Below are 20,975 nucleotides of genomic sequence, written 5' to 3'. Positions count from 1 at the left end.
ATTAATAAACTATTATAGCTCAGAACAATGTTTTGTGGCTAATTTTTACGTTTTGTGGCAAGTATCCATATAATAAGCTGGATAAAATACATCCAGGCGGTTGTTTTCACGCAATAAAACCCTTTAGTCTCATAAAACAGCGCTCTTCGGTTGGCGCCATCTTGTGGCTGAATAATATGTAGATTAGTGTATTCTCCATTCAGCCGTTTACGTTTCTGTCAGCTTTGCATTTAATTATATAATTAATAAACTATTATAGCTCAGAACAATGTTTTGTGTCAAATTTTTTTTGTTTTGTGGCACGCAGCCATGTAATAAGCGGCATAAAATACATCCAGTTGGTTGTTTTTAGTTTGTCTAGATTTATTCTGCTATTAAAAACTACCTGGATGTACTTGATTTTTTACTTACCCTACCCACTACCCCTAAACCCAATCCTCACTGTAAATTAAGTATGATTTTTAACATTATTGAACTACGAGGACACAAGGCATGTCCTCATAAACCACCTCAACATTGTAATACCTGGGTCATACCCATACAAATCTGTGTCCCAATTAACCACCAAAACCAGTACTTGCACTGTAGGACCAGAAATGAAATATCTCTGTAACAACTGACTTAAGCTCATGTGGTGTAGTGGTCATTATTTCTGTATTCTGACGCTGTCTTATTCATAATGTTCGAGTTTATGGCAGTGAACGTGTTCTGGACGTTCGGAGTGAGGGCCCGTTTCCATGTTGAAGTGGTTTATCCCTGGTGTGTCCTGGTCAGGCAGTGTCTTGCACCAAGCTGAAATCATCCCCTCTCCCCGTGTACCCCTCCTCTTCCTCTTCCTCCAGGCTCAGAGCTGCGGGACCCTCGCTCCCCTCACTCTCCGTCACATGGTAAAATGCCATCCTCCCCAGCACGTGATGGCACGGTGTTGCCCAGTTCATCCACGCACCAGCAGTGGCCGCGCTGCATGCCCTTTGAGGACCGACACTGCAAGACAACAAGAGATTGTTCTCAAATTGGTACGTCATTCTAACTTCTCATTTACACACCGTTAAAGGTATTACAATAGGACAAAATGACTTATTATGGTGACATTTTCTTTTCTGCTTTGCCTTTAATTAAAGAATTAATAAACTATTATTGCTCAGAACAATGTTTTGTGTCTAAGTTTTAGGTTTGTGGCAGATAGCCAGGTAATAAGCGGGATAACATATATCCAGCTGGTTGTTTTCAGTTTGACTAGCTTTATTCTGGGATTTAAAACTACCTGGATGTACAATATTTTTACTTACCCTACCCCTAAACTCAATCCTCACTGTAAACCAGTAGCAAATTAAGTCTGATTTTTAAATTTTTTTAATTACGAGGACACATAGCATGTCCTCATAAACCACCTCAACATTGTAATACCTAGGTCATACCCATACAAACAAGTCAAAATGACTTATAATGATGATCAAAACAGTTTCAGAACAGGGCAATGGATAACAATCGATTAAACAAATGTAAAATGCACACTAAATGGTAAATTTATTGAAAAATGACAAAGAAACATTGAATTCTATGTAAACTTCTGAAGTAGAAAAACTACTACATTGTATGCCTCTTTTAACATGCGATTATTGATTCAGCCAAACAATACCTGCTTTTTCCTGTAGAAGCCACGAGTGTCACAGTTTGGGATGTAGATGTCACGATCAGACTGAAAAATGGTGAGTTCGAGACCCCGCAAGACACTGTTGAGCAGCTTACGACATGGAGCCTGGTGAGGAAATGCAAAGAAATTGCCATCCATCATACATATAACACCATGTGTTATTTCTAGGAGACATTTGAACATCTAGTTCTATTTTGGGGTTCATATTTTGTTTGGTATTTCACTTTAATTATACAAATATTCATTTATTTAATATATTTATTCATATATTATTTTATTAAAAGCAACAGAGGATGAAAGAATCACTTCAAATCACCAGAGAGAAGCAAATGTATACAGTGCTCAGCATAATTGAGTACATGCCATTTTGAAAATGAATATTTTGATCCATTTCTCTGAATATACACACTGTATTTCGGTGCATTTAAACAAAACAGATTTATTAAACAGATGTATTTGTTAAAAGAATATTTTAATCACCAAACATTTTTAGAAATTGAAAAAGAATACAATTAAATTCATGCAAAATATTGCAAACAAAAAAATATAACCTACAAAATTTCAACAAAATTTTTCCATTTTTTGCTTCTCTTGATTTTTCCTCTTTTTTTAATTTGTATTTAATATTTTTCTATAACATAAATTTAGTGTAATTTTTTTTAGTGTAAGTTTTTGGACCGTTATTTTGTAAGTTATTTTGTTTATTTTGTAAGCTCGAAATTTGGCATCAGCACTGACTAATCTAATGCATATGCACAAATATAATATTGTATAGCTTCCTATTAAAAATACAAATTTAAAAGAAAGATTTGTGAGGGGTGTACTTATATATGCTGAGCACTGTAGATGCCATGACAAGTCTGTAAATTAGTTTAGCAGTTATTATTTTAACACATACATGCATACATACATAGTCTGACTTGGCTTCATGATACATCAAGCTAATTAAATACAACGGATTAAGCCTTTGGATAAATTACGAAATGTTTCTGTGGATTGATTTGATCATTATTAATTTATAAACCTTTAAATGAGGTATTTATCATGCTGTATTGAAATTAAGTAAGAAATCCAAGAGAAACTCACCTTTTCCATTTCACCACTGTGTGAAGGATGTGGCCCTGTGAAGTTAAAAAGAGACATTAATAGTGAAAAATGACTCTGCGTTTTTTTAGAAAAGGAAAAAAGGCTCTACAGAGTATTATTTGACTGAAATAATATGATTGGCTATACTTAAAGAGTACATGCTGCTTCATGTTTTATCTTTTTTTTAAAGGAATAGTTCCTCAAATCATTCTCTTTAATTGTTAAATGATGCTGTCTATGAGATGCAGTGACCTAAAGCAAACAGTAGATGGAGACACCTGATACTTGAAAGGACACTGTCAGAATGTGGGTGACTCTTATAGACACTCAAGATCACACACACACACACACACACACACACACACACACACACACACACACACACACACACACACACACACACACACACACACACAACTCTTGCACTCTATCTCATCTTGTTTCTCCTCTGAATTGTTCTGATTCCCATATGCATGCCAAGCCAGCACTCATCCACATAGTGTCACATACTGTCACATTCCTGCACATACTCTCTCACACACACCTGCACTCACACACACACACACACACACACTCCTGGCATATTCACATTACATACAAACCCCCCCACCATTATTGCAAGTAATCTTCATCATGCGTATTTACGACGTGCGAAAGCCTCAAATCACAGAAATGCCTTTACACCCTGCAGGAATTTACAGCCATCACATGCAAAACCAGCAGCTATTCCCGGCACTTTATGCACATGTCCTTGCTTCGGTTACAGTTTTGTCATCCTAGCAAGTCTCTGATATGGACACTGCAGCAGCACAAGCGGCTTGCCAGCATATATATCCGTCGAACCTGAAATGCATCCTCCAGCTATTTCGCCGTGGCACTTAAAGCAGATTAGCCCTCACCGCCTGCGGAAGGAAGGGACCGCAAAGGCATCTGCTGGCTGGAACTCTTACCTGTGGGGCGGGGCCTCTCGGTGGGACTCGTTCTGCTGTGTTTGGCGCAGAAGCCTCTGCCCTGCAGCAGAGCCTGAAGGGGGCTGTGTTCCCGCGGAGGGGGTATGCAGCGGAGCCCCCTGGCGCAGCTTAGGGTGTACACCCCGCAGGGCTCCCCCAACGCCAGCACGGTGGTGCTGGCCGCCCCGGCCGGGTCCCTGGAGGCCCGACCTGCACCCGAAAAGTGCCCATCTTTGCATGTCGGGCAGTTTTTGTGGGGGCCCAAGCGACCCGCCAGACACCAGGATCCACAGTGGACGACCAGCAACAGGACAACGGCTGTCAAGTTGGAAAGGAAAGACATCTTGCGTCCAGGTCTCAGGTTCTCCATGCTCGGTCCTGTCGTACGTGGCTGATGCTATTTCTGGAAGTCTCTTTCCCCTCTCTCTGTTTCTGCGCTGGCTTTTTTCAGCTTTGCTTGGTGAGTCCCCCTGCAGTGCCAGAGGATACAAAACCGAGAACGAGTGAGAAACGGCAAAGCAGCGGCTTTTAAAGATCTGAAAGGCGGTGATAGAGAGCGAGAGGGAGAGAGCACAGTTATGACACCTTCAGGGGCTGGGACTGAGAGACAGGGAGAGAGAGAGAGAGAGAGAGAATGTGTAAGGGGGGTGGAAAGAAGGAGAGAGAGAGGAAGAGAGAGAGAGATTATTTTTCCTTTTAGAAATCATCAAGCTCTGCTCCAGCTTTCCCTAACCCATTATTGTATCTGGAAACATTCCTTCGCCCAGGATACTTACTCTGGCTATGATGGTTACTTTCTTTCTGCATCTTCTGTGAAAATGTTAGAGCATTCTAGTAATCTTTGCCATGGTAACAATGAAGAGCGAGGGACTCCATTTCACTGGTGATTACACGCAGACTACGGTAATTTGCTTGTGGGGAGTCGCTCTATTAACCCTGTTGCTTCTAAGAATACTGAGAAGACTGGCCACTTTGTTGAAGTCAAGCTTTCCAATGTGGCGTTGTGGTGTTAGTAACTTTTTGAGATCGTGGAGATGCTGAAAAGCCACTTACTGAAGTTGTGATGAAGTTTGAAGTTACGATAAGTCATTAACTCTTTGATTTGCTGTCTTTATTGGATTGGAAAAAAGTTTGAGGGATAGTTCATCCAAAATAATAATTCTGTCATTATTCACATGCTTTTGCTTTGTTCCAAATCAGATTTCTGTTGAACACAAAAGAAGATATTTTGAAGAATGTTGAAAACCTGTAACCGTTGACACACTGTAAAAAAAATGCTGGGCTCCACACAATTCCTTTATGTTGTCCCAACACAAATCGGTAACGTTAACTTCATCGTTTTTACAAATTTAAGTGGATTTAACTTAAAACAATTAAGTTATCCCCCAAAAAAACTTAAGAATTGTGTTGGTTCAGCTCACAGTAAATAAATAGTTTGAACAAACAGTAAAGGGAATCTTTTGAGTGCATCCATAGTAGGAAAAACAAATATTACACTGTAAAACCCAAAAGTTAAGGTAACTCAAACCTTTTGAGGAAACCGATTGCAACAAATCATTTAAGTTTAAAAAACGAGTCCTCAGTAATGTGAACCTTATCCATTTGAGTAAACAAAGCAATTTGTGCACAATAAAACACGATAAATGAGGAGATCTCAAACCAACTAAGTACTGTAAAACCCAGTAAGATAAGGCAACTCCAACTGTTTGAGGAAACCGATTGTTACAAACCATTTGAGTTGAAAAATCACCTATATGAGTACTGTAAACTTACTCCATATAAGTTGAAGTAATGAGGTATTTAATGAACTCATTACATTTAACACTGAGTTTAAAACTATTTTCAAATGAGAAAAATTTACTTTTAGTAAATTTTGAGTTAACTACACTCATTTCATTTGATAAAGTTGACTGCTCGTCACTGATTTTGAGATAATTGAGCTTTAAAGTTTTTGCATTTCATATAGATAACAGTATGTGTGTAACATTTGTTTTTAAATAAAATGTCTTAAAATATAAATAACTTATAAAAAAAGCATCCCATAATTTAAATAAGTTGTCATTTAATAAGTATGTCAAAACTCAATTTTGACAAAAATGTCAGATAGAACCTGACGTGTTGGGTTTTACAGTGTATGGCAGTCAATGGATACAGGTTTCCAGCTTTCTTCAGTAAATCTTCCTTTGTGTTAAAAAAAAAACAAAGAAAAAAAACACAAGTTGAGTGTGAGTAAATGTGTAACCTATCTGTTAAATATTTAAGGTGAAGTCTTGATATTTGAGATGTGGGTGTTTTATGCACAAACATCCAGGCTGGTAAACGCAAGCTTTAAGTGGATTAAATGATTGAGAGAAGACTGTTGTTTTGGCAAACGATGATGTTGTCAATTTTTTTATTAAACGTCATGAGTTCAAAAAGTTTGAAAAAAATGGAAACACATGTCTGTATTTCTGTCTCAAAATGCTCTATTAGTTGCCAAAAGCAGACAACAAATGGATCTGACGTGTACTTCTGAATCAGGGACTGTTAATTTACTTAACCTCAGGCTGTTCAAGTTAGTTGATCACAACAATAGAACATTAAAGAAGTTTTTAGCTGATACTGTAGTTTTTGGTTATTCATAAAATGTCAAATTATAGTCAGTTACTGAGCTGAAGCTTGACTTACAAAAATAAGCCACAAATCAAATTGCAACATCAGTCAGAATAATTGCAATTAGATATTTTCATCAAATCGCCCTTTTTGTAGTGTATATAAAGCAGCTTTATGCAGTTTTGTGAAAAACAAGGTAAACATGGATTTCCAAATTGGATTTGGAGTTTTCCAAATGCAGGTTTAGCAAACAATACCATCAAGAACAAAATCGAACATTCCTATTACAGTACAACACACACAAAAAGCCCAATGTAAATTAAATAATACAAACATTAGTAAACAAATCTAAGCACATATATCATTGTGTATGTTGTTTGCCACAGAACTGCATAAAGATGCACATTTTGTTTGTTGTTTCTTCATTTTCAGATACAACACTTGGTGGAATGCATGTGTCATTTTATTTAATTATTAACTTTTTAATAATTATTATTAATTTGAGTGATGGGGGGCACGGTGGCTCAGTGGTTAGCACTGTCTCGGCTGGGCCAGTTGACGTTTCTGGAGTTTGCATGTTCTCCCGGTGTTGGCGTGGGTTTCCTCTGGATGCAAAGACATGTGCTATAGGTGAACTGAATAAACTAAATTGGCGGTAGTGTATGAGTGTGTGTGTGTATGTGAGAGTGTATAGGTGTTTCCATTAATGGGTTGCAGCTTGAAGCGCATCCGCTGCTTTAAACATTTGCTGCAATAGTTGGGGGTTCATTCCGCTGTGGCAACCCCTGATAAATAAGGGACTAATCCGATGAAAAATTTATGAATTATTTATTTTAGGGTTTTTCACCTTTAATTTTTATAGGACAGTGGAGAGGACGACGCAGTTGCGCAGTAGGTAGCAAGAAGGTCGTTGGTTCGAGCCTCGGCTGGGTAAGTTGGCGTTTCTGTGTGGAGTTTGCATGTTCTTCCTGCGTTCGTGTGGGTTTCCTCCGGGTGCTCCGGTTTCCCCCATAGTCCAAAGACATGGGGTACAGGTGAATTGGAGAGGCTACAATTGTTCGTAGTGTATAAGTGTGAATGACTGTGTATGTATGTTTCCCAGAGATGGGTTGCAGCTGAAAGGGCATCTGCTGCGTAAAACATGTGCTGGATAAGTTGGCGGTTCATTTCTCTGTGGTGACCCCGGATTAATAAAGGGACTAAGCCAAAAAGAAAATGAATGAATAAAGGGAAGGACAGTGGAGATTATAGATAGGAATGTAGGAAGAGTAAAAAAAGATCAGCAAATTAACTCGAGCCGGAAATCAAAATGGGGTCATCGTGATCACCCAACACAATCTTATGGCAATACGTTATTTTTTGATTTAGTGGCTAATTCGTATTCATTTTTAAAAATCGTATAATTGCGGATGACTGAACTCATACGAATTAGCCACTAAACTGACAATATGTAAAATACTAGGGTTTTTATTGTGAGATCAGGCTGGATCACTATATGTGTTGGCACATTAACCCCTAGGCTATTTACCGCCATCATTTTAGGTCATTTTAACAGAGCTGTGATAATATTGATAACCATGATTTAGTCATCGCGATAATGAATTTTTTATGAAATGTATGAAATTTTCAAACCTTGTTTTCACTGTAAAAAATTCTGTTAATCAACAGTTTCTGTGCTTTGTGATTCACAAGTGTTTTCCGTTTATTTACAGTTGAGAATTGCATTATGGGACTTTGATGTCTTCTCTGTCGACGTTTGATGTTGAAAATCAACTCTACAGTTTAACAAAGGGACGTTTACTGACATTTTCATTGGTTTGTAATAATATAATGTATAAGAAATAATATAGAGAGAAATAAGTCTGTAAAATAGCACAGAATGTGCTGGCAGTTCGTTAAAAGGTTTTATACCGTAATATAACAACAACCCAGACAATAAATCACTTTACACTATAAAATTTTTTTAATAAAAGTCACTTTTTTAAACTTTTCATGGTTAAACGTTGTTGTAATTAAGATCAAGGTCCCAAAATGGAATTCGAAAACATAAATAAGCAAAAATAAAAACATGAATCACAAAGGAAACAAAACTGCTTGGAGGACTGCATCCATACATCTCTGCACTGACTCTAATAACTTAATAAAGTCGTCTGCAATGGCAAAGAAAGCATTCTTGCAGGACTCCCAGACTTCATCAAGATTCTTTGGATTCATCTTCAATGCCTCCTGCTTCATCTTACCCCAGACATGCTCAAAAAGGTTCATATCTGGCAACTGGGCTGGTCAATCCTGAATCACCTTGACCTTCTTTGCATTCAGGAACTTGTGATGTGGAGGCTGAAGTATGAGAAGGAGCGCTATCCTGCTGAAGAATTTGCCCTTGCATTGTAATGGGCAGCACAAATGTCTTGATACCTCAGGCTGTTGATGTTGCCATCCACTCTGCAGATCTCTTGCATACAGAATGTAACCCCAAACTATGATTTTTTTCTTCACCAAACTTGACTAATTTCTGTGAGAATCTTGGGTCCATGTGGGTTCCAATAGGTCTTCTGGAGTATTTGTGATAATTCGGATGCAGTTCAACAGATGATTCATCAGAAAAATCTACCTTATGTCCCTTTTCCAAATGATCAACTTGAAGTCAAGTTATTATTTGCTGCTCTTACAATTATAATCAATGACAAGACTTTTGTCAGGTGGTGTACACATTTACAAATAAAAAAATTTACAGAAATATATTATAGACAGAAAATACAGCACTTTGATATGATGCTAGCTTTAAATGAACGGCACATGAACTCAAAAGGGTAGCTGCATTGACTAGATCGAATGCACACCTGCATCGCATTGAGAATGTTGCGTTGTGATAAAGCGGTTCAACCAAGGGAGATTCTGCCACTTAATAGTTTATTTTGGAGAATGGACCGTCTGGATAATTGGGGCAGTGTTTTGGCTGGAATGTACACAAGACGTTAAATGCCAGCAGCTTAATAACGCAATCCATCAGCCCAGTCAAGCAGATAAATCTGATCTCTTTGGAAGACTTCATAACGTTCGAGTTGTACTTTGGCCCAGATACCATTAATCGAGGGTTTATGACTTGTCTTTTATGTGCTTTTTGTAGAAGACGATAAAAATTCCATATTGTGGCCAAAAAAAGGGCTTATGCCATCAGTGTCTGAAGGGGTCTCTCTCACGGGCAAAAGTCTGCTTTCAGGACACACCCAGCCGGAGGGGTCCCATAAGGACAGAGCTGTGTTTATTTGTTGTTGTCATGAAGCAGGATGGAAGTTAAGATGTCAAAGACGGGCTGGTATCTGGAGTGCAGAAGGCAAACAGGATTTAGATGCTTATCGTACTGTATTGACATGTGCGGTCATAGCTCTCTATAACACAAACATGCCTCTGTTTGCGCTGTGGAATATTTCTCTTTATTGGCTAAGAATAGCATTGGACGATAGGCAGATGGTGGAAATTACAGGAGAGTTTAACTATCTATCTATCTATCTATCTATCTATCTATCTATCTATCTATCTATCTATCTATCTATCTATCTATCTATCTATCTATCTATCTATCTATCATCTATCTATCTATCTATCTATCTATCTATCTATCTATCTATCTATCATCTATCTATCTAGTCTGGCTTTCGTCCATCCATTCATCCATCCATCCATCCATCCATCCATCCATCCATCCATCATCCATCTATCTATCTATCTATCTATCTATCTATCTATCTATCTATCTATCTATCTATCTATCTATCTATCTATCTATCTATCTATTTATCTATCTATCTATCTATCTATCTATCTATCTATCTATCATCTATCTATCTAGTCTGGCTTTCGTCCATCCATTCATCCATCCATCCATCCATCCATCCATCCATCCATCCATCCATCCATCCATCCATCATCCATCTATCTATCTATCTATCTATCTATCTATCTATCTATCTATCTATCTATCTATCTATCTAGTCTGGCTTTCGTCCATCCATTCATCCATCCATCCATTCTGGTTGGTCTATCTCTCTATCTATCCATCCAACCATCCATCCATCCATCCATCCATCCATCCATCCATCCATCCATCCATCCATCCATCATCCATCATCTATCTATCTATCTATCTATCTATCTATCTATCTATCTATCTATCTATCTATCTATCTATCTATCTATCTATCTATCTATCTATTTATCTATCTATCTATCTATCTATCTATCTATCTATCTATCTATCTATCTATCTATCTATCTATCTATATCTGTCCGTCTGTTCGCCCATCCATTCATCCATCCATCCTTACATGCATGCATCCATCCATCCATCCATTTAGACTGGTTTTATCCATCCATCCATCCATCCATCCATCCATCCATCCATCCATCCATCCATCCATCCATCCATCCATCCATCCATCCATCCATCCATCCATCCATCCATCCATCCATCTATCTATCTATCTATCTATCTATCTATCTATCTATCTATCTATCTGTCTGTCTGTCTGTCTGTCTGTCTGTCTGTCTGTCAATCATCTGTAAACTATCTAGTTTGGCTTTCGTTCGTCCATCCATCCATCCATCCATCCATCCATCCATCCATCCATCCATCCATCCGTCCGTCTGTCCGTCCGTCCGTCCATGCATCTGTCTGTCTGTCTGTCTGTCTGTCTATCAACTATCTAGTCTGGCTTTCGTCCGTCCGTCCATCTGTCTGTCTGTCTGTCTATCTATCTAAAAATTGAGCACCCGGAGGAAACCCACCAACACGGGGAGAACATGCAAACTCCACACAGAAATGCCATTTGGTCCAGCTCGGACTCGAACCAGCAACCTTCTTGCTGTGAACTACTGAGCCACCATGTCACCCCATAATAAGTTTATATAAATATAAATTTGACCCTCTATAATGGTTCATACCATTGAGAATCAGTGTTAGGTGTGATTAAGTAGATGAATTATACTGTCTTGGTACCTGAAACCTCCTTAAAACATTTAGATGATTGATCAAATGAAGAATGGATGGTTGGATAGACTGACAAATGAAAACCAGACTTGATAGATAGATAGATAGATAGATAGATAGATACACTGTAAACGATTTCTGTTGTTTTCACGGTATTATACTGCATTTCTCAACAGTTGTTTACTGTATAAGCTGTGCACAGTGTGTTACTGTATATATTGCTGTTTTCACAGCATGATAATGTATTCTCAACATTTCCATACTGTGAACATGATTAACAGTATGCTACTGCAGATTTTACAATGAATTTTGGGAAAAAATCAGTTACTGTGCATCTAAATACAGTACTGCAAATGACCATGAAAAACTCTACACACACTTTATATTATTATGTTTATTTTTTTTTGACAAAGTATTTTGTGAAGAAAAATAAAATAACCTATTTCTTCAGACTGTTCAGTGCATAAAGCTGTCCCCTGGTTTTCCATATTTGGGTGTACTGCACCTTAATTTTATAAGGTTAACATGAAAATATTAAATCATTTTTAATCAACATAAATTTGTGCTTAACCAAAACGTAAACTGGAACAAAAGTAATTGATTCATGAAACCAAAGTTAGCTTAAATGTCATAATGACCAGCCTGCTTTGGACGGATTCATGAGGTTAGGGCACCCGTCATCACCATGGAGGTCACATATCTCCGCATTTTCAAAACAATATTTTAAAATACCCACCATCTCTATAAATAAACCACAGACTTGAGTTTAAAACAACTACATTCCCGCATGAAAAACGGTTAAAACTAAATTTCATAACACATTCATTATAGAGCCATCTAAGACCGGGGCAAGTCTTACATGTCTAGCCGATTATAACCTCGTTTCGCCGGATACATGAGTGATGATGGACACCCTGGAGGTCAGAATCTCCGCTATCGGCAAAGCACGCTTACAATTTTCACATGATATCTATAAATAAACCACAGATTTAAGTTTGTAAGAACTACATTCTCGCATGAAACACTGTTAAAATTTCATTTCGTGACATATTAAACGCAATATTTATAATATTAGCTGGGCTTTCTCATCTATGAAAGTAAATCAGTTGCGAAACTCGAGAGCTTGCAAATGTAAATGTGAGCACTTGTGATAATAATATTTGTATGTGTAGGTTGAAATGTACACTTACAGCTCTGATGTGAACAGCTGAAATCCTCGATTTGCACACACACACAATAATCCACACACTTGTGTTTTAAATTGGAAGTTGCAGATTAATAGTTGTGTATTTGTAAAATGTCATTCACAAATACAAAGTGACAGACACATGTGTGCACGGCAAATTTGACTGCATCTTCGCTCTACAACCACAGGTCGGCACTCACAACCTCTCAGATTCGTCAGTACAACTACAAATCTCCCGCGCTCTGACTTTTGCTACACATCTCCCGCGATCTCTGTAGCAGAACTCATCTGTGCACTCGCAGATGCAGAGGCGTGAGCAGCGCTGGGCAGGGGAGGGGCGGGGCTGGTGTAAAGCTGTTTGATTGGCTGATGCCTGACCAATGGACAATGCCAGCAGCCAACAGGACTGAGGTGCAAAATAATCATTTCCCACGATTATTTTATTATTTAGGGTTTATTTAAACTCTTTTCTGAAAAGATTCTTGTTAAAAATAATAAATTCTGTGGAAATGTACATACCAGTAAAAGAGCAGCAAAGCCAGTTTATTGGCTAGAGCCAGCCAATGAGATGGGGCGTTTCTGTTTGTCAGGACACAGGGCAGCTCACGTTGTTGGAGGCCTCCAGCAATCAGAGGGTAAGTTATGATTTTTAATAATTATCTATATGTTCAATACTGTTAGCTAAGCTAAGGACTGTGCTGGGTGCTTCTCTTGTTTGTTTCTTATATAAGAAAACAGTTACGAGTTATCTAGGAGCTGCTTTCAATCATGTTATATGGTTCTAAAGATACGATTCAACCCACATGAAATAAGAAGTTGTAATAGTATTTATAGTAAATAATAGTACGTTTTTGAACCATACTAACTATAGTAAACTGTATTATACAGTATTTATTGCAGTATCTACAACTTTGTAAATGAATGCAACAGCACACTGTAGTATTAACTAGCATGAACTTTAATAAATTGAAGTATATTTACACACACACACACACACACATTAATAGCAATTAAAAATAACACTAGGCGTTTCAGTTTCTTACAGATCATACCAGTTTTTGTTATTATAACCTGCATCATATCTATCTATCCATCTATCTATTTACATGTTTGTGTACAGTGTGTCCTTTATATCACTTTTTTAATTATGAACGTTACTAACTATAGGTTATTTCTCAGTTTCCTGTAAGGATGGAGTGACAGGAGAGATCAGCATGTTTCAAGTCGATGAGGAACTCAGAGAAGCTGCATAGCTTGAATAGGATGTTATTTATGCTAAAGATGACATGATGATCCAGCTCATCTACAAACACTTCAAAATGATTCAGATCATTCAAGAGGAAGCCGACTTTATTTTCTCTTTTTTCTTGCCAAGATGACTACAGATTTGAACAAAACACACACTCACCCACACACACAACTTTTATTTTGATAATTGTTTAATGTAGTATTTTTACACTTTACTGTAAGGCAGGGGTGTCAAACTCAGTTCCTGAAGGGCCGTAACCCTTCACGTTTTTAGTTGCAACCCTGCTTCAACACACTTAAGTGAAAGTTTCAAACAAACCTGAAGGACTCAATTAGTTTGATCAGGTGTGTTTAATTAGGGTTAGAACTAAACTTTGCAAAGCTGCAGCCCTCCAGGAACTGAGTTTGACACCTGTTCTGTAAGGGAATGTAATTTGTCAAATAAAATTTACAGTCCAAATAAGTGCAGTGCAAATGTCTAGTTACTTGTATTGAAATATTTCAGGGTTTTTCCTTGTTCATAATGAGATGGAGGTGGTAAATCCAACTTCATCATTACCCATCAAATATTATCTCCTCTTTAATACTTTGCTCAAGCCTTAACTAATGGTCAGAAAGCAAGCCATTGTGTAAAGCTGGTTGATGCTCGCTGTAATAGAGAGAGATGATGACTGTTCAGCTTATGTTGCTTAACCCTGCAGATGAGATGCTCAAAGTGGACCCTCAGCCGAGCGATGGACACTGTCTCCCTCACCTAGTTGCTCTTCCTTTGAACACACATATCATGTTGAAGGATGCAAGTTGTGGACCTAAATCAGATGTAATGCATGTAGATGTAAAAATTAGAAAGAAATGAAACTGCTTTAAAATGTATTAGGTTTTACATATAAATACGTATTCTTAACAGATTTGTTTCAACTTGATATTTGCATAATAAATGGCATTAGAATGTTTAGTTTTAAACAGATAGCTATATTTCAATTTTTTCAAATTTAAGCTATATATACATATATATATATATATATATATATATATATATATATATATATATATATATATATATATACATACATACAAGTATACTTCAATTTATTAAAGTTCATGCTAGTTAATACTACAGTGTGCTGTTGCATTCATTAACAAAGTTGTAGATACTGCAATAAATACTGTATAATACAGTTTACTATAGTTAGTATGGTTCAAAAACGTACTATTATTTACTATAAATACTATTACAACTTCTTATTTCATGTGGGTTGAATCGTATCTTTAGAACCATATAACATGATTGAAAGCAGCTCCTAGATAACTCATAACTGTTTTCTTATATAAGAAACAAACAAGAGAAGCACCCAGCACAGTCCTTAGCTTAGCTAACAGTATTGAACATATAGATAATTATTAAAAATCATAACTTACCCTCTGATTGCTCGAGGCCTCCAACAACGTGAGCTGCCCTGTGTCCTGACAAACAGAAACGCCCCATCTCATTGGCTGGCTCTAGCCAATAAACTGGCTTTGCTGCTCTTTTACTGGTATGTACATTTCCACAGAATTTATTATTTTTAACAAGAATCTTTTCAGAAAAGAGTTTAAATAAACCCTAAATAATAAAATAATCGTGGGAAATGATTATTTTGCACCTCAGTCCTGTTGGCTGCTGGCATTGTTCATTGGTCAGGCATCAGCCAATCAAACAGCTTTACACCAGCCCCGCCCCTCCCCTGCCCAGCGCTGCTCACGCCTCTGCATCTGCGAGTGCACAGATGAGTTCTGCTACAGAGATCGCGGGAGATGTGTAGCAAAAGTCAGAGCGCGGGAGATTTGTAGTTGTACTGACGAATCTGAGAGGTTGTGAGTGCCGACCTGTGGTTGTAGAGCGAAGATGCAGTCAAATTTGCCGTGCACACATGTGTCTGTCACTTTGTATTTGTGAATGACATTTTACAAATACACAACTATTAATCTGCAACTTCCAATTTAAAACACAAGTGTGTGGATTATTGTGTGTGTGTGCAAATCGAGGATTTCAGCTGTTCACATCAGAGCTGTAAGTGTACATTTCAACCTACACATACAAATATTATTATCACAAGTGCTCACATTTACATTTGCAAGCTCTCAAGTTTCGCAACTGATTTACCTTCATACTCATCCGCCATTACCATTTGCTTGTTGATGTGAAATGAATTCTGGGAGAAAATAATATTAATTCTCAAAACACTTCAAACGAACTTTATTCGTATTGTCAAGGTCAGATATATGTAATAATTTTGCTGGTAAAGTGAATAAAAAACAATGTTACTATATTGTAATCAATTTCACGTTTGCACTGGTTCGGTTCAGCACTCGAGCGACTCTGAATCGTATTGAACCGTTTGCTCGGGAATTATTTGATCACACGTGTTCACAAGCACATTCAGCAATATGCAATTAGTGTATAATTAGTGTATAAATGCGTGTGGCCCAGCAGTATAACGAAATAGTAATGAATCATATACAAAAGGAATCTGTTTTAGGCGGATTCGATTCTTTACTGTTCACTAAGGAGCCGATTCATAGAACCGAACGGACACGACTCGACATGCAGGCAACGGCTCTCCTAATTTGAAATTCACCTGTCATTTATCATCCAGCGAATTCATCCTCGGTAAGTGTTTTAAAGTCAAATTCTGTCCGTTAAAGGATTGTTTTATAAGTATTTCTGTGTATTGTGTGTGTAATTTAAAATAATTAACCAAGTGACATTAGTTGTAGGTTCTTATGTTATGTCACGCTATCCGTTAACATACGGTATTTTAAACAAGAAATAACAGACGCCAGGCGGTCATTGTAGTGTTTGCGAGGTATTGGATACAGTAAGTTTATCTTGAGTGAGTTTTTGACCATACGTACCTGAAAAACATAACTTCAACTTATTGTAACTGCATTAATGAATTCTCTATTTCAGCACAACACTGAGATGAAGGTGAAGTCACCATGAAAAGTTAAACGTTTACCGTTAAGGTAAGCTCTGGTCTTCAAATAACGTTAGTCATTATGACTAAGCTATCATTATGGTAAAATTTTTCAACTGTAAGTTAGTTATTTAAACTAAACTCATAATGAAATGAGTCTTAACTGTTTTATTAAATGGAGCTGAAAATTCAATGCAGTTGAATTATTTTAAGCTAACGTTAATATTAACAAAATACATATTGTCTATTTCTCAATAATGTTAATGAGCTTGATGTATAGTGTGTCATTAATTGTACATTTAATTTTTGGTGTTCAGGTGTACCTGAGGTGAGTGTACGTTCTGAGTACACAGATATAAGCCAAAGTCATATTGATCCTAATCTAAGAGAAATTGATGGGGTCAGGGAATGATTTGTGTACAAATGTATTTTAACCCCATACAGATTGGTATGGTTGTACCATAGATTTAGATTAATTAATGTTAAGTCTTATTTTACTCTTATTATATTTATCTGTTTTTCAGCTACAGTAATTGATGTTGAAAAACTGATGCAACCAATCACTCCTCACTTGATTATTCAAGGTAATGTCGATGTCTTCCTCATTTTGATTAGATTTTTAAATGTCAAGTTGTTCACAGATTTGTTGTGAGGAGTTTCATGTACAACCTCTTTTTCTTCTTCCAGCAGTTCCTAAGAAAACTTTAAGAAAAAAAAACATCTGGTGTTAAAACAGCCACGGCTATGCTATTTGCCTACCAAGTGCTGAGTGAATATTAGACAAACATTTTTTTCTTTAACTGTTGTCTTTGTGTTTATTAGCAATTTTACTGGGCATATGTGTTTGTTTTCAAACAGCCTGGAAACTGTAAGTTTAGTTCAATATGTTATTTTATGCTATTCATTTTTGTCTTAACATGGATTGCATGTTGAAGCTATCGTTTTATAGTGGGAAAATGTAAAAGAGAATCACTGAATACAATGGCATAATGATTCTGCTTGTTCAAAGAAGGTACTTGATTTAGTTTTCCTCAAGCGACACATCAGTTTTTATGACTATTGCTTGACACTTGAATTGAAGGGACAGTTCACCCCAAAATGAAAATAATAGCATCTTTGGCATCCTCCACTTGTTTCAAAATAGTTATATATTTAATTTGTTCCGTTGAACACAAACTCGTATTTTTTAAAGAAATTTGGTTCAAATATGGATGTCAATAGTTACTGGTTACTAACATTCTTCAAAATATCTGCTTCAGTGTTTAACAGAAATTCAAACTAGTTTAAAACACGTGGAGTAAATAGTGGCAAAATAGTAAACTATTCCTTTAAATATTTTATTCTGAGACTTATTTATATGTGTCTTGTCTTTTGTCATATTGTCCTTCTAGCACAGATTGTGATGGACCTGGAATGCGACACCAGTTACTCTATAGACAAGAACCGAATAAAGCACAGATGTGGAGGTATTTGCAGCCAAACTAACTGGAGGGAAGGAACCTTTAGGTAAAAGCACCTGCTTTATTTAGATCTGAAGTATTTTATTTGACATAGAGATTTATTGTTTTAATTCTAATTTAAAGCAAACAAGGTTGAGCACCCCTGGTCTAAAAGCTCAAAAATGCTGTTTCCGTGGTAAGGTTAAATGTAGTTTAGAAATAGATTCATTAGGATCAATGCTTAAAGTAAACATTTTCTTCTCTCTGTAGACCAAACATGTTTACTATCCTCACATTTTAATAAATTGTTTCTGTTTTTGTTTCTTACAGTGTGGGTGAACATACTACCTGGATGTCCAACAAAGGCTGCACAAGAGCTCACTTGATAGCACACATTCTGTCCTGTCTACATCTCTGATGACCTGGAAGTGCTTCGACATCAGTGAGTAATACATCTTTATATTGTCATGCATACAGGATTTCTGTAAGCTTAGCTTTAATGTTAGTTTGTAATCAGCAGTGACTGTTTTAAAAAATTAAGTATTTAAATTATTCTCAACGTTTTACTGATGCTGTGCACAGTAACGTTATGATGATTTAGTTTGAGGAAATGTCACTAGAGGGTTTGTATAAAAATAAATAAATAAATAAATTGTATGAAATGACTCGATAAAATGTTTATTTGTCTCGCTGACATGCCATCACTGCTGCATATTAAAATACAGTAATACGAATTGACCGCAGAATATTACCACAAACATTTCATTAAGTAGGCTAGACTGCTCTTAAGTTCTCTACTCAACTTTAACACATTTCCTCGTGTCGCTGAGCCTCTCTGCAGATTTTGCCAAAAATGAATGCTTAGTGATTACTTTGTTTTATGCAAACCAAATATCAGTAACTCATCATTAGCATTATTTTAAAAATCACCCACGGCTTTCATGTTCTCTAACGCAATCTTATCTGTAAGTTAGAAGTGGATTTATACGTGTTAAAAGCCTAAAAGTATTTAATTAACATTAGTCACGTTAAATTAGATTATTTTTATTTATTTAATTTTAAATATGTAGCCTCTTAAAGTGAGAATGAACTGTGTTCACCCCTCTTAAATTCGTGGAAGCACTAGTAGTGTGATCATGGAATCAGATATTCGAGCTATACAGAGTCGGACATTAAGTTGAGACTTTATTTTTTACACACCTGTGTGGACACCTGAATAGCAATCTTTAAGAACAATGCCCGCTGATCTTTTCCCCATTAACGTTAGTGTAATTGTGAATTGACAACAAACTGTATTTCACCAACAAAAACAATTAAAAAAACTGTTATATATATTATAACTGTTATATATATTAATATATATATATATATATAAACAACAGTGCAGTGTTTCGTTTCTGAATGAATTAAATGGTTTGAGGGATGATTAGTTTTTACTTCAGTGATTGATTTTGCGTGTCATTTTTGCAGGATCATCAGAAGTGCTGCTGCCCTTTTTCACTGTCCCTTTCCACATCATTTGGCCTTCATCATTTCCTGTCTTGTAGCAGTATTTTCACCTGTTTTTAAAATTGTAATAATTTTTGATGCATTAATTGTTGACTGGTTTTAATGATCAATTGTTTATTAGTGTTCTGTTGCTTTGTTATATTGAATTATTGCTACTGTTTTAGCATGGTTTACACAATAAACCTTTATTGTGAAGTTTCAGTTTCAGTTTCTTTATTTTTCTTGTATTTCTTGAACAGTTAAAATAACACTTGTGCAATTTTTGAACATTTTTACCCATTATAAAGTAGCACTATTAAATAAAATAAAATAACATTTAATAACTGTAAAATACTATACAGTAATAATAAAAGTAACGTTAAAATACCGTAGTTCTTCATGGTAAAAATGTACAATAAAATACTGTTTTCAGTTTTGCAGTATGTGTATCACTACTGTAATTGGTGTTACAGTAAAAATCAACAACAGTAAAATGATGTATTACATTTTACATTAAATGTAATACTAATGTAATTAGTATTACAGTAATGTTACCGTTTTATGAAATACAGCAGCTACTGGATAATTGTTGCCAGTAACTTACTGTTGATTTAACAAGAAATCGTTTACAGTGTAGATAGATAGATAGATAGATAGATAGAACAATTGCATGTGATAAACTAAAAACAAACTGTATTAATCTCCAGCTAATTCAAATAAATAGACACAAAGCACCAGTCTAAATGACTTTCATTATTTCACTTCTAAAGACCTCTGAAAGTCATCCATCTTGGATAAGTGCTCAGTAATACAGAGTTTTCTGCATGACAACCATTATTCTGAAAAATCTAAAAGAGTGACTGACCAATCGTGACTAAGTATCCTGGAGAGCCGAGTCGGGTAACGAAGTGACATAAATACTAGCATTATGAACGAACGCGTTGACACCACTATTTCCATTTTCCATTGACTCCGAGGATGTGTTTCCAGTCCACTAATCCGGGTCTGGCATTCATCACCTCACATAGGCTGAAAAGTGGGTTACAGAACATTTGGCACAATCTAAAGCCCCCTTATAATCATGACTCAGGACGACTGCAGGAGTTAAATGCACTGTACTGTAGGCATATATGGAGAGTAATACCTGCAAGACAGGATGATGCATGCATCTTATTTTTGGTATAAGCCACACTGACAAGACGCTGACAAATGGAAGCAGCGAGGTTTAGAAAGGATCAAGGGCGTTGGAAGCAAATCGCACTCGCAGACAGAGATGAAGAGGAAAACCTTGTAATCTGGTGAATTTGGAAACAGAGAGACCCCATCGGTTTGGCACGCGTCTTGGAACATTTTTCAGCCAGAACATGTGGAAACAGAACAGGGCCGAG

The 20,975-nt window shown here is 36.6% G+C and overlaps 1 protein-coding gene and 1 long non-coding RNA gene across 6 annotated transcripts; one reads left to right on the top strand and one right to left on the bottom strand.

Moving 5' to 3' along the window:
• Positions 1–292: 292 nt before the first annotated feature.
• Positions 293–6,282, bottom strand: igfbp6b (insulin-like growth factor binding protein 6b). Of its 2 annotated transcripts, XR_015522560.1 has the most exons (5): positions 3,691–6,282; positions 2,741–2,775; positions 1,640–1,759; positions 526–984; positions 293–425 (listed from the first exon to the last, which is right to left on the bottom strand). XR_015522560.1 is itself a non-coding variant. In NM_001161402.2 (4 exon segments), coding segments are annotated over 4 exon segments (639 nt in total). In that variant the 5' UTR covers positions 4,061–4,192; the 3' UTR covers positions 293–870.
• Positions 6,283–15,465: 9,183 nt separating this feature from the next.
• LOC147838262 (uncharacterized) lies at positions 15,466–19,803 on the top strand. Of its 4 annotated transcripts, XR_015523853.1 has the most exons (7): positions 15,466–15,753; positions 16,223–16,353; positions 16,654–16,709; positions 17,185–17,244; positions 17,348–18,166; positions 18,430–18,541; positions 19,570–19,803. It is a non-coding gene; the product is annotated as an uncharacterized LOC147838262 (long non-coding RNA). The 4 variants fall into 4 exon arrangements; XR_015523852.1 differs by lacking the exon at positions 15,466–15,753 and having other exon boundaries at positions 16,210–16,353; XR_015523854.1 differs by lacking the exon at positions 15,466–15,753 and having other exon boundaries at positions 16,210–16,353; positions 16,654–16,719.
• The last annotated feature ends 1,172 nt before the right edge of the window (positions 19,804–20,975 follow it).

This window comes from Danio rerio, chromosome 23 (genome assembly GCF_052040795.2).
Source record: "Danio rerio strain M-AB ecotype USA chromosome 23, GRCz13ab, whole genome shotgun sequence".
Lineage (NCBI taxonomy): Eukaryota > Metazoa > Chordata > Actinopteri > Cypriniformes > Danionidae > Danio > Danio rerio.
The sequence above is the reverse complement of the archived record's forward strand: the minus strand, read 5'-3'. Positions and strand labels throughout refer to the sequence as shown.